The following is a 27,307-nucleotide window of genomic DNA, read 5'->3' as shown; positions in this document are numbered from 1 at the left end:
CTTACTATGAAAACGAAGTCATATGGACAACGTTCTTTTGTATACCAGGCCCAGCAACATGGAACGAATTGCCCACTAAATTTAGACACAGACACAGTGATCTCATTCAAGAGTGCTTTTAAAACTCACTTATTTCGACTGCAAGAACAAACTTAAAGACCTAATAATGTTTCCTACCTTAAATATTTTCAGCATTTTTTATGTTTTCTAATTTCATGGTGTTTGTAATCATATTATTATATATGTTTTTTATGTTTTAGGTGTTGTCTAATGTTGTAAAGTGCTTAGAGCTTCTAAAGATTAGGTGCTATACAAAGTCTTCATTATTATTATTATTACGAACAGCATAACAGTTTCAACGGTTTAAAAATGTGTATCAGATAGAGTGAAAACTGCCTTGATGATCAGTCACTCCACTAGACTATCTCAATACACCTTAGTTCCATTTAACCTTTGAACTAAGGTTTGGGATGCCTGACACTAGACAAATGGTTTATGACATTAAAGAATTTTTAATTATATTTTTCTTGTGAAACTATCAAAATTAAGTCTCACTGCTATGAGAGACCACCTGTTTTGACAGACCAGGTTCTCCATGTACAGATTTATTGATTATATAGAGGCATGACCTGTCGTAAGAGACCGTTATTTATCGGCAGAAGAGGTGGTTTTTTAAGACAGGCTGTCATGTGTGTAGTTCAGCCAGCTTTAAGTTACTGTAACAAAGTTGGACTTACTCATTAATTTAGTTGTTAAACTGCCAATAAAAAATGCAAATTAATAATGCCTTCGTATCATGGAAATGGCAAGGATTTAGTCAAGAACAAAGCTGTTGATTTTCTTGGTCATGTATCTTATTTTGATTCTATTGTGTTGCATACTGCCAGATCTGAGTGGTCTGACCTTTTATTCATCAAATTTCTCAACCTGGTACTTGATAATTGTTAATTATCTGATAATTGTTAAATTATTACAGAATAAGCTATGCGTATTTAACAGACATCTGTATGCGAGAATACTGTTGTTTAGAAATCTCTTGTTTTTCAGATCATGTAATTATTATAAGCTATACAAATTTAAGTTATAATGTCCACTCTGGTTGAAGAATTTCATGAATATGGGCCTGGAATACTATAAGACTATGTAACATAATGGACTTTAGTGCTGACAAGTAGCATACATGATAAGAGATCAAAGATCTTTTGAGTGATTAGGTGACCTCAACTATCTGTTGGACAAGTCCTTGTCGAGCAAACAAAACACATCAAGTGAAAATGTAGTTGTATAGTGAAGCACACCTGACTGGTGACTGGATTGGTTATAAAATCATTCATTATCTTTTATGCAATTATTGATTGACAGATGCTACATACCTGGCCGAGATGTCATTTATTCAAGTATTTTTTTGTGACAAGGTATCAACAATTCAGTGACTTTTTTCTGTGAGACTGAGAGTACTGTTAAGGAACAACATTATTGATCAGCTGCATGGGCAAGATACATTCAGAAAGTTATTCAGTTAAAACTGTGAATTCCACTGGACAACAAATTTTTACAAAAGTCATGTTACTGAAATAAAATTAGTCAATTCTTATCAATTTTTATGTGCTGAACACGAATATGACAGTCAAATTGCAAAATTGGCTCTATTTTTTTTGTAATCTGCAAGAAATTAATGTTTACATAACGAAATGCATTCCAATAGTAAAAGGTCAACTGTAATAGCCTACCTATAAAAAATCAAGTCATTGACTACATCTTAGATTTCTTCGCCTGTCTCTTATACAGCTATTCGGGAGCATCTCTGAGGAGTGTCCAGCAGTAGTCAGCCAGCATTGTAGTGGACCATTTTCCCTGGTATCTTTGTTCCATTGTTGCGATATCTTGATGAAAACGTTCGCCGTGTTCATCACTAACAATACCACAGTTGCTAGGAAAGAAATCCAAATGGGAATGAAGGAAGTGAATCTTTAGAGACATATTGCAGCCAAGTTTCTTATACTTCATCAACATGTCTTCTACTAGTTCCTTATAGTTTTCTGCCCTAACATTTCCGAGGAAGTTTGTAGAAACTAGGCGAAAAGCATTCCATGCTTGTTTCGCGTCACCTTCCAGCAAGTTGTTGAACCGGTCATCTTTGAAAAGCTCTCGAATCTGAGGACCCACAAAAACTCCCTCTTTAATCTTTGCTTCGCTGAGTCGAGGGAATTTTTCATGCAGGTATCGGAATGCTGGCAAAGTCCGGTCAATGGCTTTCACGAAGTTCTTCATCAAACCTAGTTTGATGTGAAGGGGTGGTAGCAAGATTTTCTGAGCCTCAACCAGAGCTGGGTGTTGGATATTCTTCTCTCCAATGGCTACATTCTGCCTGTGAGTCCATTCCTTCCTCATGTAGTGCATTTCCCTTGCTCGGCTATCCCACTCGCATAAGAAACACATGTATTTTGTATATCCTTGCTGCAGTCCCATTAAAAGGGCAACTACCTTCAAATCACCACAGAGGTGCCAGCTGTACTTGTTATACTCAATGGAATTCAGTAGCTGCCTTAAGTTATCGTATGTCTCTTTCATGTGGACAGCATACGCTACTGGAATAGATGGAAGAATGTTTCCATTGTGCAAAAGCACAGCCTTGAGACTCAGTTTCGAAGAGTCCACAAATAGTCTCCATTCTTGTGGGTCATGAGTGATTTTTAAAGCATTCATGAGGCCCTCAATATCGGAACAGAATATCAGATTACTTTCCTTTCTGAAGAAAGGCTCCAATTACTGGTGGCGCTTTCGATATGCAGTAATTGTGACATCTTCTTCTAGAAGATTCCATTGTTGGAGTCTTGATCCTAGCAATTCTGCCTTGTTCTTTGATAAGTCCAAATCACGAATCAGGTCATTTAGTTCTTCCTGTGTTATTCTGTGTGGGGTTGATGATGCACCACAGTGAAAATCTGGATCACTGCATGCTGATGGACCAGGAGAAGAACAGGTCGACTCACCTTTGTCTTCGTCAGATGAATCAAGAGAATATTCTGCTGGAGGTTCTGGAATAGAAAGTCCCTCACCATGTGGAACTGGTCTCAATGCAGACGGAATGTTTGGGTAGACTATTCTCGACTTCTTTCGCTTCGTTATTCCGCCGGAAAGAGGAGGAACCAAGCAGAAGTAACAGTCATTTAGGTGGTTGCTTGGCTCTCTCCACACCACTGGGACTGCAAACGGCATTGATGACCTTTTGCAATTCAACCACTGTGAAAGCTGTGTTGTACATGTAGCACAGCATATATGCGGAGCCCAAGGCTTGTCTTGGTCACCAACCTTGCATCCGAAGTAAAGATGATATGCCTTCTTCACTTGAGAATTGATACTTTTCTTCTGGTTGGCAAATGTCACTTCCCCACAAATATAGCAAAAATTGTCCGCAGTATTAACACACTTTCGAGGCATTACTGTTCTTTATTGTACGTAAATGGATAAAATAATAAGTTTTATGTAACAGTAGCTTGAACTGTCTCGCACAACGTCTAAAATATTTTAAATGCTGAACCTATCTGATTGGGCTTTATATAGTACACTGCTTACGTCAGCTTCAGCAGCCGCCTGGCATTAGTATAATAGGCCTACACATGTATAGTACACTGCTGACGTCAACTTACTTCAGCAGCCGCATGGCATTAGTATTGCATTGCATCAGAAAATGATGCAATCAACTGTGGATGATGTGAGCATGGTGGTATTATGCAATGTTACATCATTATTCCGGATGTTGCTGCAGTCCTACTGGAGAAATTTACACAGTGAAACATAGAAAATGAGGTATATGAATATCTTCAAAACGAGAGCCAATACAAATTTTTCACGGTTATATTCGTGTTCGGCACACCAAAATACTACAGATTAGGGCCTTTTCAAGTCAGTAATGATTTCACTGTTGACCAGTGTTCTTAGCTAAGTGACATTTCATGACAACTTTAATTCAGCCTGTATTCTTTGTTGCATCATTGTGGCATTTTCTAAAATGTCATGCAAAAAATCAAGCAATTATACAAAAACTGTGCATCATATTTTCAAGCCTTTTCTATATTTCTTTGTTAAATTCCTCAAATGGAGGGGGTAAATTTTCCCTAAATGTTAAATTCTGGAAAAGATCATGTTGATTTTTAACCATTTGCTTGTTAATAAGCAAGAATAATCTTGAGTTACTTTCCCCTGCCTGTTACTCTGGACTACCTAGATATTTTATAGTTTTTCTTTAACTGTGATAACATTATTTTATTGTGTTATTTTGAAAAATTTGCAATTTTATATGGTTCACTGTGCACGCTTTTCACATTATGCTCAATGCAGCCTTATTTCAAGCAGTGTTGTGAGAGATAATATTTTTATTTTAGGCATGTTTTTTCCACAGTGGTGAGAATGATCATAATCTGATAGAACAGTTCGAGTAATATAAATACTGCCTGCTTTTCTGGTTTTTTACATCATTTTCACAGTTGAATTTTTCAAAGCAGGATATTTGATATTTTATATATATTTATGTGTTCGCAGATGCCTGTGTATAAGTTCCAGGCCTGATACTTTGATTTTTAGAATCACTTAATTAGTTAGTGTCAAGCCAGATTTTGTTATGTGATGTTGTATATACTGTATATATTGTACATAACAGATAGAAGGCCTCAAGGTAGATTAGTTCTGTAACTAATTGAGTTACCATCTCTAAATAAAGTCTATATTATTATTATTATTATTGATCAGATATATTTTATTTGTTGTAATTTATAAACTACTTTTATTTGTATGCCTCAAGAACTTGCGGCTGTGTCATTTTTTCATCTGTGCATGTGATATAGGGAAACTTTTAATTTTTGGATAAATGTACAAAAATCACTAATTATAAGTTAATTAAAAGACATATTATATATATATATATATATATATATATATATATATATATATATATATATATATATATATATATATATATATATGAACTGATTAGGTTTTCAGGCCATTGCAGCATTTTTTCAATATTTGGCACATTAAAAAAATATTTTAGACTTAAACCTTTTTAAAAAACAAATCTTGTTATCATGATTAAGCAAAAGGCAGCAATGAGAGAAACCTTAAATATGTTGGTATGTTTGCACATATATATGTAGATTACTTGATTAGATTGTCATGCCATTGTAGCAATATTTCATATTTTTATATTATGTTTCAACTTTGAATTTTTTGTCTGCAATGGGAATAAAACCTGTTTTACAATTATAAATCTAGTCATATTTGAAACAAACTTTTGATAAATGTTGTTCAGTTTAACTAATCAATGAAATTGTACATATATTTTCCATAAATATGAAGCACTTGCCTTCTTATAAGCTTGTTTGCATTGTGTTTGTATGTATGAGTCAAATGATCCACTGCCATCATTATACATTAATTTTGCTTTATTTCTATTTTCAGGGCTACTCATAACTTGTATCAGTTAGTGAAAAAGCACCAGAAACAGGCAGCCCAAGCCGAGGAAACATCAGACCAGCTAAATCAGGTATCTGTCTACTTAAAATGTAAACAAATTCCAAAGAACTGTGGGCAAGTTCACCTAAGGTTTAATTTATCTTTTTCTGTCTCACTGTTAAAGTTTCTCGCTCTGTGTCTAAGTTCTAAGTTGTCTCTTTGTCTACTTGCACAAGAACTTTTTCACAAACTGCCTCATTTTCTGTCATGATTTTCAGTCAATACTTGTCTCGTTGTGCATTGTCTATCTCTCTTTCTATCTCCCTTTCTGTCTCTTTGGCTGTTTCATTGTTTACTATCAGATGTTATCTTCATTTTTATTAAATCTGGAAATAGCCATGATTTTTAATGGAGTCATTTTATTTACTGGGCTAAATCTCAAAACAGAGAATAAAGATTTGCAAAGATGTCATGTGTTCATCTTAACCTTACCCTTGCTTTCATATTTTTAAATTGTTACTTTCTGTTAACAAAATAATTATTAATAATGATTTCAACACACTGATTAAGTATACACTATATTTATAGATAAAGAAAAATGATACTATCGCAAATATGCATTTAAGAAAGCTGTTGAAAGTTAACTTTTTTCTATGAATACATTCCTCAGATGAATGTTAACTTGCAGAAATTTTTAGTACCAATGTGTAAACTTGCTCTGTTACAAGATTAAATTGAGAGGTACATACAGGAGCTTTTGTATGAACTGTATTCATTTGAAAGGACACAAGAAAAGAAATCGGAAATGGATTTTATTGTATGTATGTCTCATCCATTGACCTTGATGCACCTGGTCATAAGAATACAGTAAGGTCCAACAACTGTATTTGCTTTGGGGCTTGAAAGACACCTTGTTGATACATCAACATATGCAGGAGGAGAAAGCTGAAGAATAAAGGCATACGATATTTTTCCTGAGCCATTGTTTCACATCAGTCTCCATAGAAAAATAATCTATAAACTAAAATTTTTATTTCTTTCAGTTGCAGCAATATAAAATTCCAGTTGTGTTAAATTTCCTTGAATATTTTTTCAAAGCCATGTACCTCTCAGTCATTTTTTATATTTAAATTTGTATTCCTGTTAGATTATATCATTTACAAAATAGCTACCTAAGGTCTCCTAGTCGATACACAATCACAATACAAGAGTTGATGAAGGTCAAAATGAATTCTTATTCTGCAGATAAACTTTACATGTTTAACATTTATTGTACTTGATTTCAAGACATTTCAGTCTTTTGAAACAAAAATCAAAACAATTTTAAGTGAGACCCACTGCTCATACATCATTTTGTCATGACCTTGAAGAACTGCTGATTGGAACACAATGTCAAACCAAAAACGTTGTAAGTTATGAAGGTAGAGTTGCTTGAAAAAGCCTGCCATTGTTTGGTTACAAAGGTGAGTATTGGAGTGCAGGAAGAACTCGTTCAGTTAAAGTGTTTGAACCTCAAATCATCGATTTTACCTGTGGTTGAAAATTATGAACAATTCCTGATAGTATCACTTGACAGTTTACAGCAAATGTCACATGACTGTTCTTATCAGTTATTTTACTGTAACAGTATTTGTTTCTGGTATATTAGTTAAATGTAAAAATGTGCAGTATATACTCGTTCTAATACAAATGAAAAAGTATCCTATTGTGTTTTGTTTCTATCTAAGATATAAAACCTGGATCCAAGAATTTCTTTTACACTTGGATAAATTTTTATGGTACATGTGTCATTGTGATGAAAAAATTAGCATTATATAATTTTATTTATTTGTGTTTTAATAAAGAAATGAGAAAATCAGACTACAAGGTCCCTACATCAAAAGTAAAATATAATAGTATTTTGAACAAATAAATCATATGTGTCTTGTGTACAGACAGAGACATATATACAACTATTGAAAATGGTTCTGTCATTGTTAAGAACAAATTATGTAAGATCTTTAAGGAATAATTTTGTTCCATGTTTTGGTAATCTGATGATAAAAAACAAATATCATAATTCCATAGAGATGTCAAAGTACAAATCTTACTATTGGAAATTCTTGTCATCATGTAAAACACATACTTTCTCATTAATTCTTAAAACCTAAATACATAAAAATTAACAAACATGTTAAAAGCACTGTTCCATCTTCAAAGACTTAATAGAAAATGAAGACTGTGATCTTTACCAACTCATTTTGTTTTGATACAGTTACTAACTTAGAGGTGTGCAATGAAATCTATAGAAACAAGAAGATTTGAATGATCTGATTTTCTTTGAGAACAATTTCTGTATTTATGTGAAGGCATGTTTGTTGAGACGCAGGCCAGTCTGTGTCTCATCATATATTCATTGTCATATGGATAGGATTTTAAGATATGACCAAAATAAGTATAACTTGTGACATATGCAAGAGCATGGCCATTAGAAAGTACAGAAAGAGGCAATAGTAATTTGAAGCATGCAGCATGGAAAACCATTCATGCTGATTTATGTGTATTATATATGATATTATTCTTATATCCTTAATAGTTTCCTTAAACCTTTGATAGGAGGATTTATTATAGATTTGTGATCAGCAAGTGAAAATTGTTAAGAAATAAATGATATAGTGGCAAATGTAGCCCCACTTGACATTTACCCAACATATGGTTTAAATCATGTATGTATATATTGAATAAAAAAGGTGTAGGAACACCTAGTTCCATCGGTTACATGGAAGAAATTGGATTCTACACTTATCCAATGCATATAGTACAAGTATTTGTCATGCTACTTACCTGGGATATGAACTATATGTACCTTTATAAAACATGTTTATTGACTGATCTTTTCAGATGCCTTACCGGCATCTAAAAAGCCACAAATACAGGGCTACCATATTCTAAATAATAGTTGATGCTTTGTTTAAAAGTGTTAAGACATAAATCTATTGAGTGCCAGTAAAGACATGGAAATTCTTTTGTCATTTACTTTTGTAGATCATTGCTTCAGTCAAAACTGAAGATGATTGGCCGTAACCTCAGAGATAGTGTTTGTTATCTATAAAAACGTACTGGTATCCTAAACAAAAGCAATAATAGATAAATTCTGCAACTGTTATATTCTTGTATGTTTTCGTATTATCCAGGTTTTATATTTTATCAATTGTCATAAATGTTCTTTTTGTCTTTTTGTAGGGTCTCATTTCAATTTTGTTCTGTTTCAGTTAATGAGAAGAGATGCAACTCTTTTAACAGATTTTAGCATTTTTTGTATTTTGCAGATATCTCAAAATACTTTTATAACAATAATAAAATATAGAGTAACTGTAAATTCACCAATTTTCATGGATTTTATTGGTGCTGCAAAATCCAAAGATTTGAATATCAAATGAAAGCATTCAGTTTGATAATTTAATATTTTAAAATTTTAGAACCTTTCGCAACCAGAGTTTATTATTATCAGTGTAACTTGGGACTTTTAAAGTTACAGTAAGGTAATCTTATTTATTTTACATCTGACTATAATATATGTTACTTCTAGATGATTTTACAGAAAGAAATTCAAACTGATATTGACAAAATAATGCTGTTACTAGTTAATATTTTGCTTAGAAAAATGCAGAGCTGTCCAAAAATGTTGTTTCTTATGTGCAGATTTTATACTCTGCTAAATTTAATGGATATAAAACATTTTTTTAAATCAAGTTTTCTTGGAGTATATAATCATAAAGAAGCATCCTTATGTTTTGATCTTCAAGAAAGCATTCTAATGATTTGATCTTCAAGAAAGCTTCTTAATGATTTGATCTTCAAGAAAGCATCCTCCTAATAATTTGATTTTCAAGAAAGCATCCTAGGAAAGCATCCAGATGATTTGATCTTTAGGAAAGCATCCTAATGATTTCATCTTCAAGAAAGCATCCAGATGATTTGATCTTTAAGAAAGCATCCTAATGATTTGATCCTCAGGATTTTTCACATTGTTTTTATTATTTGTATTGATAATGGATTTCTATATTTTCTCCTTTTTTTACTAATTTTTTTACTTCTTAGTATTTTATAGCAAATCTGTCCTGGATCGTCATCAGACATCACTGCTTGCTTGTATACATTTTAACATTGTGCTTTACTTAGCTATACATTGCATGTCCAAAATTGAAATTTCTAGCCTTACCAATTCTAAAACAAATTTCAGAGCTCATGGTAAGCAGCATATTTGCATATTTTATGCTCACAAATTGACCAAAATTGCATAAAGAAAATTTTGAATGCCATAAATAGGATGAAACGATTTAATTTTAATCATTTATCCCAGCATCATCATCATAATAATTAATAATAATAATAATAATAATAATAATAATAATGATAATAATAATAATAATATTAATAATAATAATAATAATAATAATAATAATAATAATAATAATAATATTTATTGAGGTAACTTAGTTAGTCATAATATACTATTATTCCTGTAGTCCTCAAGATGAACAAACTTTTGTAAATATAAAACAAAAAGAAACAATAAAAGAGAAAACCATGCTTAAATACAGTAGGCATTAATGCACAAAGTATATATGAACTGCATTAACAGATTAAATTGGAGTGCATGTACATGTATTTCAGTATCTACCATAAAATCTGCCTTTCAACACAGTGATCATACATTGTTTTTAAAGACATTTAGATTTGTTTCTGATCTAATAGTTTTGGGGAGTTTGGTGCTAAAGAAATTAATTTTTAAAGGTATTTTTTTGGGAAATGGGGTTTTGCAATGATCAGTTGTTAAAAATTTAAGTCCTTGGTACTATCTTTATGATGTAAAATGAAACATACCATTCAAATATTGTGGAAAACGTTCATTTTTTTCTTTCAATATTGATATGGATTATTGGTAGGCTAATCTGTATTCCAGTTTCAGGCATTTAAATTTCAAAAATAGAAATCGAGATGGTGTATTAAATGGTAAATGTAGGATAATTCTTGCTGCCCTTTTTCAAAGTCTGTGGATTGTTTCCATATTACTATCAGTTGAATTGACCCATATTCTTCATCAGTAGTTCACAAGAGGAAGACTGAATGTATTGTAAAATAATTTCCAATAGTTAGATAACATTTTATCCTCAGTAAAAGATAAATTATTGAGCTTACTACCAAACAAATGTGTTTCATTTGTTTTCACCAATATAGAATCCCATCAAATTAACTCCCATTGGCATTGCCACATTATTAGACCAGTCTAGATTCTTATGAACATGAACTCCAATTGGCATTGCCACATTATTAGACCAGTCTAGATTCTCATCAACATGAACTCCCATTGGAATTGCCCCATTATTAGACCAGTCTAGATTCTTATCAACATGAACTCCAATTGGCATTGCCACATTATTAGACCAACTAGATTCTCATCAGCATGAACTCCCATTGGAATTGCCACATTATTAGACCAGTCTAGATTCTTATGAGCATGAACTCCAATTGGCATTGCCCCATTATTAGACCAGTCTAGATTCTGATCAACATGAACTCCAACTGGCATTGCCACATTATTAGACCAGTCTAGATTCTTATCAACATGAACTCCCTTTGGCATTGCCACATTATTAGACCACTCTAGATTTTTATCAACATGAACTCCCATTGGCATTGCCACATTATTAGACCAACTAGATTCTCATCAACATGAACTCCCATTGGAATTGCCACATTATTAGACCAGTCTAGATTCCCATTGGAATTGCCACATTATTAGACCAGTCCAGATTCTTATCAACATAAGCTTCATTGGCATTGCCACATTATTAGACCAGTCTAGATTCTCATCAACTTGAGCTTCATTGGCATTGCCACATTATTAGACCAGTCTAGATTCTGATCAACATGAACTCCCATTGGCATTGCCACATTATTAGACCAGTCTAGATTCTGATCAACATGAACTCCCATTGGAATTGCCACATTATTAGACCAGTCTAGATACTCATCAACATGAACTCCCATTGGCATTGCCACATTATTAGACCAGTCTAGATTCTTATCAACATGAGCTTCATTGGCATTGCCACATTATTAGACCAGTCTAGATTCTTATCAACATGAGCTTCATTGGCATTGCCACATTATTAGACCAGTCTAGATTCTCATCAGCATGAACTCCCATTGGAACTGCCACATTATTAGACCAGTCTACCTTCTTATCAACATGAACTTACGTTGGCATTGCCACATTATTGGACCAGTCTAGATTCTCATCAACATGAACTCCCACTGGAATTGCCACATTATTAGACCAGTCTAGATTCTTATTAACATGAGCTTCATTGGCATTGCCACATTAAACCAGTCTAGATTCTCATCAACATGAACTCCCATTGGCATTGCCACATTATTAGACCAGTCTAGATTCTCATCAACATGAACTCCCATTGGAATTGCCACATTATTAGACCAGTCTAGATTCTTATCAACATGAGCTTCATTGGCACTGAAACATTATTAGACCAGTCTAGATTCTCATCAACTTGAGCTTCATTGGAACTGCCACATTATTAGACCACTCTAGGTTCTCATCAACATGAACTCCCATTGGAATTGCCACATTATTAGACCAGTCTAGATTCTTATTAACATGAGCTTCATTGGCATTGCCACATTATTAAACCAGTCTAGATTCTCATCAACATGAACTCCCATTGGAATTGCCACATTATTAGACTAGTCTAGATTCTTATTAACATGAGCTTCATTGGCATTGCCACATTATTAGACCAGTCTAGATTCTCATCAACATGAAGTCCCATTGGCATTGCCACATTATTAGACCAGTCTAGATTCTCATCAACATGAACTCCCATTGGAATTGCCCCATTATTAGACCAGTCTAGATTCTCATCAACATGAATTCCCATTGGCATTGCCACATTATTAGACCAGTCTAGATTCTCATCAACATGAACTCTCATTGGAATTGCCACATTATTAGACCACTCTAGATTCTTATCAACATGAGCTTCGTTGGCATTGCCACATTATTAGACCAGTCTAGGTTCTCATCAACTTGAGCTTCATTGGAACTGCCACATTATTAGACCAGTCTAGATTCTCATCAACATGAACTCCCATTGAAATTGCCACATTATTAGACCAGTCTAGATTCTCATCAACATGAACTCCCATTGGCATTGCCACATTATTAGACCAGTCTAGATTCTCATCAACATGAACTCCAATTGGCATTGCCACATTATTAGACCCCAGTCTAGATTCTTATCAACATGAGCTTCATTGGCATTGCCACATTATTAGGTACTCCTGCTGCAAGCAGAGTCTGATCTTTTTAATGTAATAGATTCAATCGATATAAACTACTTGTAGAACAAGTTCTAGATATTTCATGCACATTTTAAATGACAGTACATCATCACTGTGAAAATACTTACTCAAACAGAGCCATATGGGGGCACTCGTCAGTTTTTATATACTTTTGAGAGAGTGATGTGTGTATGGTGAAGTTGTTTACATTTAAAACATGCACATTGGAGAGAATTTTGGCATACCTCTATGCTACTTTGATGTAATGTGGCTGACATTTCTTTGGATATTGTACTTATGGAAATTGTACATGATCTAAGCTGCTAACTAAAATGACTGCTCCCTTATGCTAAAAAAAATCAGCCTAAAGTAGTCTAAAGTACACTATCTTTAGCACCTATTAAACTAGGGAAAATGAATGTTGGCCAACTAGACAATACCAGCTTCTGGCAGTGCAATGGATGAATTACTACATATATAAATGTCAAAAAGTTATTGGCTCTTTTTTTTTACAATTTACCTCAGAAGTTAAGGAAGGCAAAAATGACAATAGCAGAGCTAGTTTTGAAAGGTGCAAATCTGGAGTAATGCCAAGCTGTATACTCTATAACCCATATTACACCCATCAATCATACACCAACATAAAGGGAATTAAAGGTTCTTTGAACAATACCTAAGATTTACATGGTCTTTTTTAAATAGCCAGTATAACCAGTGAGGAAACCCAGGGAAATTCTTTCTCTTTAAAATTCTAACCCTATGCAAAATACAAAACTGTAGTCAGCACCACCATAATCAAACATACTCTGATTTAGTCTTGGTGACACAGCAGTTTGACACATTCCAAAAGGCATGATTAATGTCTTGCTGGATAAGAGTCAGCCTGGCTTGTAAGTTTCATTTTAGGCTGTTTAAAAAAATAACCTATCAAATTTAAACTTACAAAGTTAGTTCCAAACCAGGGTAACTAATTTACGCAAAGTATCAAATTCTTATCTAGAGCTCTGACATTATTGCATGGCATGTACAGTAGCTAAGTACAGTTTATATATTGTAGATCTTTAGATAGTTTGCTTTAATTTTCAATTTGCTTTAGTAAGATTGAGTATTAAAGATAGATAATCGGCTTCATGCCATCAGTTCTTGGTGTTTACACTCCACATTAAGCTATGATGTTGCAGTGTTTGGCATGATACAGGCAGAGTCTGTTTTATGCAAGTGAAAGTCATAATGTATTTGACACCAAATATTTTATGTTCTTCTTATTTATGAAGCATATTAAGTAAATCATAGTGAGGATTAGGTCAAATATTATTACATGATTAAGCTTTGTTCTGGCATGAGGTTTTCTGATGCCACTTTTATTCTGACATTTGATTTGGCATTAGCACTTTCAGTAGCATACTAACAGTGTGGATGGGGCAGTTGCCTCAGGCTTCAGAGGCCTTGGGCACCCATACCATGGGCACCAGAGGTCCTGGACACCAAAAATCTTTGGGCCTTCATAGTCACCCCAGGTGCCATTTACCCATAGGATGTCACTGGGCCCTTTATATATGGTGCTTTTTGTACAACTCTTGTTATATTCCCACCAAATAGGTGTAGCATATTGCTATGTTGATTTCATTTCTACCATTGGTTACCTTTATTTTCTACACAGTAACTTTAGTTATAGATTGATCATGACCAAACTTTGTGGCTGGCTTGCACTTGGGTAGGGAAGTCAGCCTATTGACCTTCAAGTCAAAAATCAAGGTCAGTGGCATAGCAAGAAACTTGTGCCCCCCTTTAATTATGGGGTCCCTTCCCATTAAAAACAAGTGAGATGATGAGAATTTTGGGTTTCTGCTGTGCCTTGATGCCCCACCCCACACTTGGGCAGTTGCTATGCCACTGGTCAAGGCCGCTGTGACTGAAAGAAGAAAAATGGTTTCTTGCATAATAACATTATTTCTACATCACAGACCTAAATCAGAGTTTGTGGCTGGCTTGCTCTTTGACAAGAAACTTAATGATTTTGATTTTAAAAGTTCAAAATGTTATGGTCACTTTGAACTATGAAAATGGTTTCTGCTCAAAATTCAGTTCTTAACATGTGTTTTTACTAAATTTTGTGGATGCCATACATTTTGGGAAAGAAAAAAATCCTACTGTATTGGGGTCAAACAAAAGTCAAGGTCACTGTGACTGAAATGAAACAGATGCTTTTAGCATAATTACTTTAGTTATTGACTATGTACCATGAGCAAATTTATTTGAGGGCTTCCACTTGGACTAAGTAGAGGCCTGTTGATTGTGGATTAAAAGGTCAAGAATCACTGTGTCTCAAAGAAAAATGGGTTTAGGACAGTAACTTGAGCTCTAGTGGAAGTTCCTTGACCAGACTCTCTGCAATTAAGCTAAGAAACCTGTAGATTTTGGTGTCTGAATGTCAGAAATGACATAATGGATTTTGCAAAGTAAGTTTAGTTAATGAATGCATATTTACCAATCGTCAAGGTTATTGAGACCCATTAGGTGAATAATCTTGAGAGTCAACCATGTACCTACATAGTAAACTGTTAAACATAGGGCAAGCATATGAAATGGTACTCTTGTTTAATTTTGGCTTAGTGTTGAGCATCCTGGACCTGTGACTAAAAGGGCATGTTCAGGTCCTGCCAGTAACAGACTGGATTGCTGTATGTTGTGTGCTTCTGAACAAGGCACTTTACTCAGTTTATGTTGTGGTGATATAACCTTTCCTGTGTTTATGTACTTTATGCTTAAATAGTTGGGGAAAATTTGGAATCTTAAAGTTTAAACTCTTTCCCAATGCTTCAGCAAATGTTTGAAAATAAGAAAACATGTAAAATTCTGTTATTAACACTAAAGTTTTATAACACAGACTCTTTCATAAATGTCAGCACACTGCCATCCTTGCTTGGGAAAACTATGCATGAGAGAACAATTCATTAAGTCATTGTTGGATTGGAAAAAGTCAGACTAGCTAATAAAACCATAATTAGTGATGACTTATAAATGATATGAGCCCAAGTTAACTATCAATTAAGATTTTGTCCTTATCAGTAATTAAAAGTATGTTTTAATCCAGCTGTTTTAATTTGTGCACTTTTGTAGATATTTTTTATCAAGATCAACTCACAGTGCTTTAAAAAAACCTTGTCTCTTCACACCCTGTTGATTCAAAACAAATTCTTATGGATGAATATGGTACCTTTATTTATGGCATGATAAATGCACAACTTCTGTTTGGTCGATTCATGAGCAGGATAAAATCTTTATTCATGGTTAGCTGAATACAATAAATTTATATACATTGACTTTCTACCTGCCATAGATCCAAATCTAGAAGCCATGTGGTGACATATCAGGCCTGGATTTCACTTAAAGACTGTACTTTTAAATTTAAGTCTTGAATCCAGTGATCTATTGATTGGCTGAAATTTATGTCTGATATTACACTGATCAATCAAATTTCTTAAGTTTAGACTGAACTTATGTTGGTTAAATTAGGAACAAGTCTGGAGATCATTCAACTCTGAGCTTGAGCTTAAGTTTTCACTATCAGCCAGTCAGAAACAACATTTCAGATGTAACATTATTTGTGATTGGTCAAAACAGTAATTCATCTATAAGCTTCAGGTCAAGAGATTTAAGATTTCCATGTCAGGATCTGTACAGTTCAGTCTACTTTGGAGTGTAAACCATATGTAAACCTTTACTTTTATGAGTGGGTGAATATTGTAACTTTGCAAATCAGGATCTATGTTGTTTGACAACAATCAAGTGTATAGTATCCAGTGGTATATCCAGTGAACACTGATATGGTATCCATTGGTATATACAGTAAACACCTATTATCTTTTACTTTTGTCTAGTTGTCTTTTGGAAGCATAGTTATGCAGCATAAGCTTTGGGGACTGTAAAATCTGGCATATGTATTGGGGTGTTTGATGATAGACCAGTCTATTCAGAATTATTTGCTGGGTATCATTCATGTGCATGCAAGATATTTGTGTCTAGTTTTGATCAAGTAAACCGGGGTTCTTCAGTCTTTGAAACATAATGTTCCTGGAATTTATAGATTGCAATTTTGAGTCATAAATGATTTTTTAAAAAGAAAATTCCTTAATTAAATCTTATAAAGATGCCATTTTTTCAATTTAATATTTGGCGTAATATCACTTTTGTTGATTAATCATTGAAATCAAAGTTTTGGATTTGGAAATATCAGATTAGAGTCTTTGTCCAATTTGAAATCAGTTTGTTTGACATACCACTGCCATATTTACTCACTGCCAAGTTGAGTCCAACTGCAACTGCACGGACCAATATCTGCCATCTCACAGTGTACAGGCAGATCTGAGTCTATGCAGTTTGTTAGGAATGAATCAGTAGATCAAACAACACAGATCATGATATGCCAGCACACTATGTGACAGCAGATCAGGTATATGTTGTTTGCAGCTAGACTTGACTTATAATTGAGTACATATGGTATAATAAAATATTGCTGGAAAGGTGTCAGTGTTTACATTTGAGATAAAAATGACTGAAATTGATTTGTGCATATCCATTTTTTTAACATTGGAAAAAAATATGTAATTGTCAATTTTTTAGTCCATATTAAATAGCAGTCAAACCTGCTTTAGTGACCACCAGTGTAAAGACCACCTGTTTATATAGATTAGGTATAATAGTTTCTGTTTATACACAGATCGATACCTGCATGTAAAAATTGAATATAATATATATCATTTATATACAGATCAATATGTGTGTGTAAAGATTAAGTATAACAGATACTATTTATATCTAGATCAACATTTGTGTAAAGATCAAGTATAACAAGTACTGTTTATATCTAGATCAACACATGTGTAAAGATAAAGTATAACAGATGTGTAAAGACCAAGTATCACAGGTACTGTTTGTATCTAGATCAACACCTAGTATGACAGGGGCTATTTATATCTAAATCAACATATGTAACAACAAAGTATAACTGGTACTGTTTATGTACATATCAACACAAACTTACATGCTTACACATGTTCATTATGAGACTTTTATCTTGTCCCTTACATAGTCATTATTCACAGGTTTGATGCTTTTATTCTGAGCAGATGCATACTTTCTTCCTTTTAAAGTTAACTTGTGAAAAGCTAGACACATTTAAAGTAAGCTTTAGTAATAACAATGCTTTGTATACTTGAATATGCTTCTTAGATATGCACTTCCCAGTAACTCACCTCCCTCAGTCCTTAAGTGTAACACATAGTTAATCCTGCACACAATTAATAAACTAAGAATAATTCATCAAATAACCAGTCCAAAACAATCAGCCAGAAATACCAGCCGGAAAGAACAAGTTGCAAATGTAAAGGTTAGTATTGATTTATAAAAATGTTAAAAACAGTACACCTTAGTGCTTCTGGCTTATATAGAAATTTTAGGCTCTGCTAGATTCTGAATCTTTCAAACTGTATGGTTGGGATATTCTCTTAAATTGCATGGTTTGGAGAAACAATATCCTGATATTTGCATGTAGATATTGTACTATTGAGAGAGTATATCATGATACTTGCATGTAGATATTGTACTATTGAGAAACTATATCCTGATATTTGCATGTAGATATTGTACTATTGAGAAAGTATATCATGAAACTTGCATGTAGATACTGTACTATACTATTGAGAAAGTATATCATGATATTTGCATGTAGATATTGTACTATTTTCATTAAGAAGTGAAACTCGTTGAAATTTTGTTTGCGTAATTTTAAGAAAAAGAAATAATAAAAGATATGCAGACAAAAATGTTAAATTTTTCCAGGCTTGCAGTCAGCAGTTGAATAATTATGATATTCTATTCAGAATGATAGAAAAAGAAAAGATGAGCTCCATGTTACCTATAAAGAAACAGGGGTCATGTTTTGTGATCAGTTTTTGGATTATCACTCAGAAGCCAAGAATATGGTCTCATACGTTTGCATTTTAAATTGTTCAGGAACCTAGAATTAACCTGAGAATAACAAACATGACCGATCACATTCTTTATGTTCTGCCATCTTTTTTCTCTATTATTCCTGCTTTCTAGATATGGTGTGAATTTTGAGCCTGAGAACAATGTTCAATAACAACAACCTCTTGTCATTAGGATGAGAGCTTTTGCAAGAACCATTTCACAGAAGACACTCAAGAAGTTTGCAGAGGTTCAAAAAGTACTTGAGAATATGCAAAGGGCTGAGCAGTAGCATGATAACTTTACAATTTCATCATGTATATTTATATTTCCTTTGTTATAAATTCTCAATCACTTAGCCTTAGGTTGTTCAGCATATTTTGGTACAAGTAATGTTAAAAGAAACACCAAATCTGCTTTTTAATATTTATTTTTAAAAATCCATACCACTCTTTTTGTTTTCAAAATTATACATATCTTTTGATAATTTTCATGACTCATCTGGTTTTTTTTTTTCCTTACTCTCTTTCAGATTCAAATGTTTTTAGAAGATCTGCGTGACATTGTTAGAGAACTAAGCAGGCAGCAAGACACAACTGCTCAGACCACAACTGCCACTGCAATGTCCTCCAGCTAACCTACCAGGCACACACACATTTGAACAAACAGGAGTACTCACCTCTGCCAACCGACCAATTGATACCTCATCCACTTGGTCAAACCTGCATGCTAGTCAGCTCCAAGAACAAAATTTTAAATTGTCGAGCATTTTGGATTTTTATATTTGAATATGTGAATGCAGTTTTAACTCGTCTTTCTCAGGGCTTGTGCCTGAAGAAAGGGGGGAAAAAAATTAAATTTTGAGAGAAGGATCAAGCAGTTTAATGGAAACAAAAAAATACTAACCAGAGCTTGTTATCACATTGTTGCCTCCTGCTTAGATATAATTTTACTACACAGTTAAGGTGCTTACATAATCCCTCCACCTGTCACATGCACTTCACATTATATTTTTTTCATTTCTAGGGAATCAATTATTAGTGTACATGTTTTTCTGTGGGGTTTAATTTAGCTTTACAGGTTAAAGATTTTACGAGTGTATGTGATGTCTTGTCTTTTGTCCGATTCCATCTGGCATCTGTTAGCACAAGTTTTCATTGCTGCTTCTCCTAAACTACTGGGAGGATTGTCTAGAAACACGAGACACAGATATATCCCAATATATATATATATTGCATGCAGATCCTAAATAACAATGGTATTCCTTGGATGTCCAGTTTGTCCACCATGGCAGGCATATTGAAAATCTTGATATTGCTTTCTTATCCACTTGGGGTTTTCACTTAAAGATTTCTCATACTGTCTAGCTGGACATAAATGAAAATTGTCCAGTCGACCTCCAACATGTCTGAAATAGTACCATCTTAAAAACCTTGTCACTACTCATTTGGAAAAGACTTATATGAGTATGGATTTTCCTGAACAGAAAGTTAATGAAGAATTTTCACTGAAACATTTGCTGTATAAATGGTTGGTCCTAGATGAAAATAGAGCCAATACGAGAATTAAAGTGAAGACAAGGACTTGTACATATCCAAATGAATTTCGACCATACATTGTTACCAACTTAGATTAATTCAGAAAGGTGGATAGGCCTAATGTACAATTTTTTTTTGTAGAACAATCAATAGAAGTGTCATCCACTAAGCTTGTTTGGTCAGTATAATTTCCAATTGTCTAGACACTCTATAACCACAAAACATGAGACAAAAGATGTGTCTAAAGTTTATCTTCTGGATTTATCAAATACCCTTTAACTGAATGATTGTCCCAGGGTCGATATTAGTAAACATTAGATCAGTCCCTTATGTCATGTGGTTTATGTCAGGGGTGTTTCAACACATGACATCATTAGAGCAAAATACAAATCCTGACCAGAATCAAGAAAACAAATACTAGTTACAACAGCTAACTCTATTACCATCTTCCAAGACTTATTTGGGGACCCAATAGATACAAATTCACCATCTGACTTTCCAGAAATGCATGTTAATTAGGTTTTACAGCTGTTTTAGGTAACAAGTCAGCTTGTCAACAGTTATCAATTCATTTTTTAATACAATTGAATGAAAATTAAATTACATTTGTTGGGTGAAATTCTGTACCAGTTTTCTCAAATGAAACAAATTTGATAAATAATTAGTTTGAGAGGAAACCAGTTAATCATGAAATGATAACATCAACACTAAAGCAGCAGCATATCTAGAACCAAAAATTACACATATTTCCAGTACATTTAAAAATTAGATATTTTATTGTCTTCTCTTTTGTCACAGCTTTTCATATTTCATTTTAAAAAAATGTACGTATTAATTTGGCAAATATATGCCTATCATATATTTTTTTGAGGGGGAAGAGTGTCTGGAAAGAGCTATTAAAATTTCAGGATCTATATATATATATATATATATATATATATATATATATATATATATATATATATATATATATATATATATATCATGTCTATACATTAAAAAGTACTTGCACCAATTAAATCTATGAAATGTGCACGCTTTACACTTTACAAATTGTCAAAATTTGAAAGTATAGAAATTACTTTGATACAGAAATATTGTAATTACTTATAATTTTTTAATTTACCCTGAAATTAATGATTATAGTCGAAGAGTCAAAAGTCACATAAATGTGCAGATCACAAAGGTGATAACGGTAATTTGTTTGTTTTTATGTCATTTATATTCACATTTATTTCCCTTTAAAAAATTTTTTATCTGCCCCGATTTGGTTTATCTTTAATTAGTGATATGTGTACTATTAATTGCTAAGTTTGACTTAATAACAGTACTGTTTACTTAATAGATTATTTGGTGTAAATTTCATTATGTTAATTTCATCACAGCAAGTGCACACCAATGATGTCATGACATCATTAGAGCAAAATGTCACCATCAAGTGTATACAAATTAGAAGAGTTAGCTCCCTTTGATAATGTTACAAGCTCTAATCTTTGGAGGTGCATTCTCTGTAACGGTGTTTGCAGTGAATAAAACAAATGTAAGTTCCACTTTTGCCACTGATTTTATCCTCAGGGGTAATTGGTAACGAGACTTCGGGCGCATAATGGTAAGTTTCATGAAAATTCAAGTGTTTTAACATGGGTTTCAACACACAATTCCCTTCATTGAGCCAGACTACAATCAAAAAGTTGCTTAAAAAGGAGTTTAATGCAGGATTTATATGAAAGAGGGGTTTTTGCATATGAGAGCCTTTGTAAATATTACATCCAAATAAGATATATGTTCTGTTGGTATTACTTTAGTTTTAGTCTTCAGCTATACACAAAAAACCTACTTTCATTAATATTAATCATGTGGAAGTTGAAACAAAATGAAAGTGGCCACTTTTGGGGGGATATAAATCAAAATGGCAGTTAGAACTACTGTAGGTCAGTTATTTTGATGAATATCTATTTCCATGATTTTGTAACAAAGAAAGGGAAAGAAAATGACCAGCCCATGGGTAATTAAATTCAGGAGTTGGCATTGGGTGTCTGTTTTCTTTGAAGACACCTTTTTGGTCTTGAATCTGCAGTTTGAGCAGCACAAAATCCATGCAGATTGGTACACCTTGAAATAGGGTGACACTAAATTCATAGAATCTCATGTACTGAAATGTTTGGTATATAAATTTGTATTTTACATCACTGATCTCTGTTGTTGCAGATCCGAATGTTTATTCAAGACTTGACACAGATTTCCAATGATATCAAGCGAATGGAGCTGTCTGGAACTTCATACATTCCTCCTTCCTCAAGTTAATTAATCACTGTAAATGTCAACCACAGTCATCATACCCAGTACTCACTAATTCTAACACTGACCATGGGTGTCATAGATTATACTGCTTTATATTTGAGACTACCTTGTTACAAAGAAACTGACACAGTACTCCCTCATTATAACACTGTCCATTTGAGTCATTGAGTATACCACTTTTTAATGAGACTGTCTTATAATGAAGCCCATTATACAGTACTACATATTATAACACTGTCCATTTGAGTCATTGAGTATACCACTGTTTAATCAGACTGCCTTATAATGAAGCCCATGATACAGTACTACCTCATTATAACACTGACTATGGGAGTCATAGATTATACCACCTTATATTGAAGCTGCCTTATAACAAAATACCGGATAAAAATCATTTTACTGCCATTAATGACATGGGATATATGACCATACCTACCTTGCAACAGTAATCATGTTATAATGAGGGAATTTATAGATGTTTTATAATGAAATACTGGATAGTTATAATTTTACTGCCATTAATGACATGGAATCCATAACTATGCCTGCCTTATAACAAGAACTGTGTTATTATGAAGGACCTTATGGTGATGAAGTACTGTAACATCACTGTTCAGTTTGGCAATGTACTGCATTTCACCCATTCATAATGTCCTCCCTGAAGTAAATGGTGCTGGACCCAAATTTACTATCACATTGTACCACATTCTTTGCTTCAAATATACAAAAATATATGCAATTGAGTCTGATCACATGATTATGCTCTTACCAGTAGAAATCTTCCCTTCATTTATCAAATGATGCAAATGCAGTTATAAGGGTAATAAAAACCATGGACTTGATCTCCTAGAACATAATGCAGTTTCATATTCGGGACCATGCAGTTTGCATTTGGGCAAATGTTATAAGAAAATATGGCAAAAATAGAAAACCAATAAGTCTATGAAGTTGAATTTTTCAGACCTAGTCAGGCAGTTTAAAACTTTCTCATAGTCAAATAGACTTGGGTAATATTCAAATGTCTGATTGGTTATAGCTTAGGTTAATCATTAGGCCCTGTATCTGCCACACTTCTTGATTGGTCAGTGCTTGGATTATAATAGCCAATCAATTGCCAGGCTGTGTATTTTCTAATCATTTTGATTGGTCATATGGCTGGTGCTTGGATAATAGTAAGTCAGTCATCAGGCCCCATATTCTCAAAACTTGTTTAGCACAAGCACAGTCACAAATCTTTGACAGGCAAAATCTTTAAATAGTGTCAGGTAGAAATCATCAAACTTGCAGAATTATTTCATCTCTAGTCTCTCTCTCTCTGTGACACTGCTAAATTTCACACACAGGTATAATATCTAATTTTGATGTTTTGTTTGTGAGCTGAGTTAATTCATGCTCAGTATGTTTTAGAATATGGGGCTAGGATTTTCAGTGTAGTCTAAATTTGAGCATGAGAATGTTTTTGAAACCTCATTGCTGGGTCTCTTGAGTCATTTGGAACTGTGTACCTAAACATGTTAAAGAAACATTGTCAGTACCTTCCTCAACATGTTTGTTTGATGCAATCAAGATGTCTGAAGCAGGTTTTAGCAAATTTAGTTTTATTTATACACTATATGTATATATTATGTAAAAGTCTTTCTGTACGTTTAAGTATTTGTGTGTGTGTGGAAATGTTTGTAATCATGCATGTTTTTATGGATGATGCTTTGTGTACTGAGTCCATTCATCACTGTTTCTTTTTACTATAATCCCTAATATTTTTCATGCATAATTCTTGTTTCCCTCCTGCATTTAATATATTTGCTTGTAATATTTTTGCATGTACATGTGTAAATAATTGAGGGCATTGATGGATATTAGTTTTGTACTAATTGTCTTACCCTCATAAAATAAAGACTTTATTATTATTATTATTATTATTAATTTTGAACTTCGTCTTAAAGTCAAAATCTTTGTCTTGGGTTAATTTTGTAGTCATTATTATCAAAGTTTTGGTGATTCAGGGGTTGAAATTTCACTGTCCCAATTTGGCCAGAGAAAATTTCCAAACAATCAGGCAGGTCCTAGTTTAGGGCTAACTAGTGTTTTTCTCCAAAGGAAAGGCTGTTCTATCAAGAATACTGCAGACTTTCTTCATTGAAAGCCCATTCTTTCTGTTGGAAGTTGTTTTCACTTTTTTTTTCTTTTTTTTTTTTGATCAAGCTCATACAAGCGCTTTGTTCTCACCAGAGACCAGATAGTGCTCACCTTGCAGTTACTACTACTTGGTATTAGAACTTGGCTCACATGATAAGTTTTTGAAAGCAGTTTTTCACACAATCATAATTAGATCACCAACATAATCAACTCTGGTATTTGTATAATTACAGGGTAAGTAAGAGTTTATTTTGAATGAATAAAAATTTTAGCCAATCTAAAATAAAAATTCTAGACTGGTAGAGTTGATTTTTAGAGAATTTTTAACCACTGAGATTTTTGGTTCCTGTAGCCACTTGCTCAAAATCGATTTCGTTTGTAAGCCCCAAAATGCTGTGAGTAATCTCTAGATCTAATTGATCTGAGGGACACTGTAACTACATACTGTACCCTATGTTATAAATTATAACTACATACTGTACCCTATGTTATAAATTATAACTACATACTGTACCCTATGTTATAAATTATAACTACATAATGTATTCTATTTTAATTTTTGTACAGTTTTTATTTATATTTTTGGGTAAAATTAACTAAAGGTGAAGATATCCAATATAATTTTCTTTAGTTCCTACAATTTGCAGACTTGCAAAAAGAAAAGAAAACTTTCTGTACAAAAAGTATAGAATGAAAATAATCATGAATTTTTTAATAGATATATTTTAAAAAATTTAAGGTGGAAATATTAAGACAGAATGATATCCCAGTATTATAACAGTTGATGCATAAGATAAAAAAGTATGTAAGAGTGCAAGCAGTGTGTATTGTTATAACTCGTATATTGTTACAGGTGATTGTATGATAAATGGAATTTAATGGACATGAATGTTATTGGATTGTAGATATTTTGTACAGTGACTTGCAAATTAAGGGTCCAGAACTTGGTTCCATAAAACTTTTCATCCATGTACACAAAACTTGAACCATTAGAAATGATAAGTCCATGAAAGTGAAAGCTTTCACAAAAGAAATTTAAATTAGCCCGAGTTGAAAATTTCATACATGCTTCACCAATAGGTTTTGGGTTATTTTACATTAAAGTTTGGAGTAATTATTTTGTATCTGCCTTGAAATCTGTATGAATTCAAAGCCTAGTAGCTTGGGGTGTACCTCCTTCAATATGGGCAGGTATGTGCCCTTCCAGGTTAGAAATATGGGGTCTTTACTGTGGCATATGCTTATACAGTTATATTTACATCAGGACACAACTCACCATCGCTCCCTCCCCATTTCTTCCAGGATTCAAAGCAGGAAGTGATCTATGAATAAAAATGTGCACTGTGAAAACTTTCCTATGTTTATGTGTAATAATAGGAGTCTTTACATAAGCTATGGACCAGGAGGGTATGTCATCACTAGATGAATCTTGATTGGACATGTATATAAGTATGTCATTGGACATGTGTACAAGTCTGTCAAAGGACATGTATATAAGTCTGAAAAAAGGACATGTAGACTAGTCTGTCAAAGGACATGTATACTAGTCTGTCATTGGACATGTGTATAAGTCTGTCAAAGAAATTTAACATTCAAACAAATCCTTTACGGATTATTGGATGTCTGTTCTTGTACATGTGCATGTTTAAATTAAAATGACATACATTGCTTTGCTATATTGATTATCTTGCTAGAATATGCCTTGAGGTTATTGGGCTTTTTTAAAATTTTGTAAAAATATTTTTGTTATCTTTTCTTCATTTTATCAAAAGTTTAAAACATTGTTGAAGACAGTCACTGTTTAAATGGTGAGGGAGAGAGGTTGTGCTGATAGTTTGAAAACTAAGTATTACACAAGTGTTCACAAAGATGTTTTGGCCCGATGTCTTAGATTTCTGGGCAGCCATACCTCAGTAATTTTGCTTTCTCTGATGTTTCATATAATACAGATGTCAATTGTATTACTAGTACATGCCCATTCCTCAGTTGCTTGCTCTTTGAACATGTTGATATTTCTTTTTAAGATAACTGGTGTCACTCTTCCACTCATTTTGCAATGTTTGTAATGTTTTATATTGGTATGTGGACTTTCAATGTTGCATTTTCTTTTAAGTGTTTGTTAATGATTGCAAAATTTAAATGAGATAATGTAACTGGATTTAGTTTTATGATGACAGAAACAGAATAAAATTAACAATTTCCAACAATTTAATTTTTCTTTATGTTGTTAGAACTACAACATGTAGTTCAAACCTTGGTGTGTGTAAACTGTCTGTAGATTCCTGTAAGTAGTTTATATTTGGGTCATTAAATCATGGGTATGCTAAATATGGCCGTAAACAGATTTGGCCAAGACCCTAGCCCAATCCAGAGTTTTAGTCACAATTTCTGAATATATGAATAGATAATCCAGAATTGGGGATTTTTACTTCAACATCAAAATTACATCTTTATACTTTAACATTTCCGTGAACATCTACTTATTGTTGTTTAACAAGAGCTATAATGATTGATAAAATGCACATGTAATACTATGTAAATGAGAAGTATTGGTTCTTAAATGTCTG

General features: G+C 33.2%; 1 protein-coding gene across 2 annotated transcripts in view; it reads left to right on the top strand.

The window, feature by feature from the left end:
* Positions 1-26,947, top strand: part of LOC149775294 (coiled-coil domain-containing protein 42 homolog) — a 48,944-nt gene extending 21,997 nt beyond the window's left edge. Inside the window, exons 8-9 of one of the 2 annotated variants that reach the window (XM_089942932.1) lie at positions 5,458-5,542; positions 22,512-26,947. In XM_089942932.1, coding sequence (XP_089799058.1) covers positions 5,458-5,542; positions 22,512-22,607 — 181 coding nt within the window. In that variant the 3' untranslated portion in view covers positions 22,608-26,947. Of the gene's footprint in view, positions 1-5,457; positions 5,543-19,297 lie in introns of both variants that reach the window. The other variant, XM_089942931.1, reaches the window with a different exon arrangement.
* Positions 26,948-27,307: the final 360 nt, after the last annotated feature.

The sequence above is a fragment of the Sinohyriopsis cumingii genome, chromosome 19 (assembly GCF_028554795.1).
Source record: "Sinohyriopsis cumingii isolate HCF-2022 chromosome 19, ASM2855479v2, whole genome shotgun sequence".
Classification (NCBI taxonomy): domain Eukaryota; kingdom Metazoa; phylum Mollusca; class Bivalvia; order Unionida; family Unionidae; genus Sinohyriopsis; species Sinohyriopsis cumingii.
Note: the sequence above shows the minus strand (reverse complement) of the source record. Positions and strands in the feature narration are given on the sequence as shown.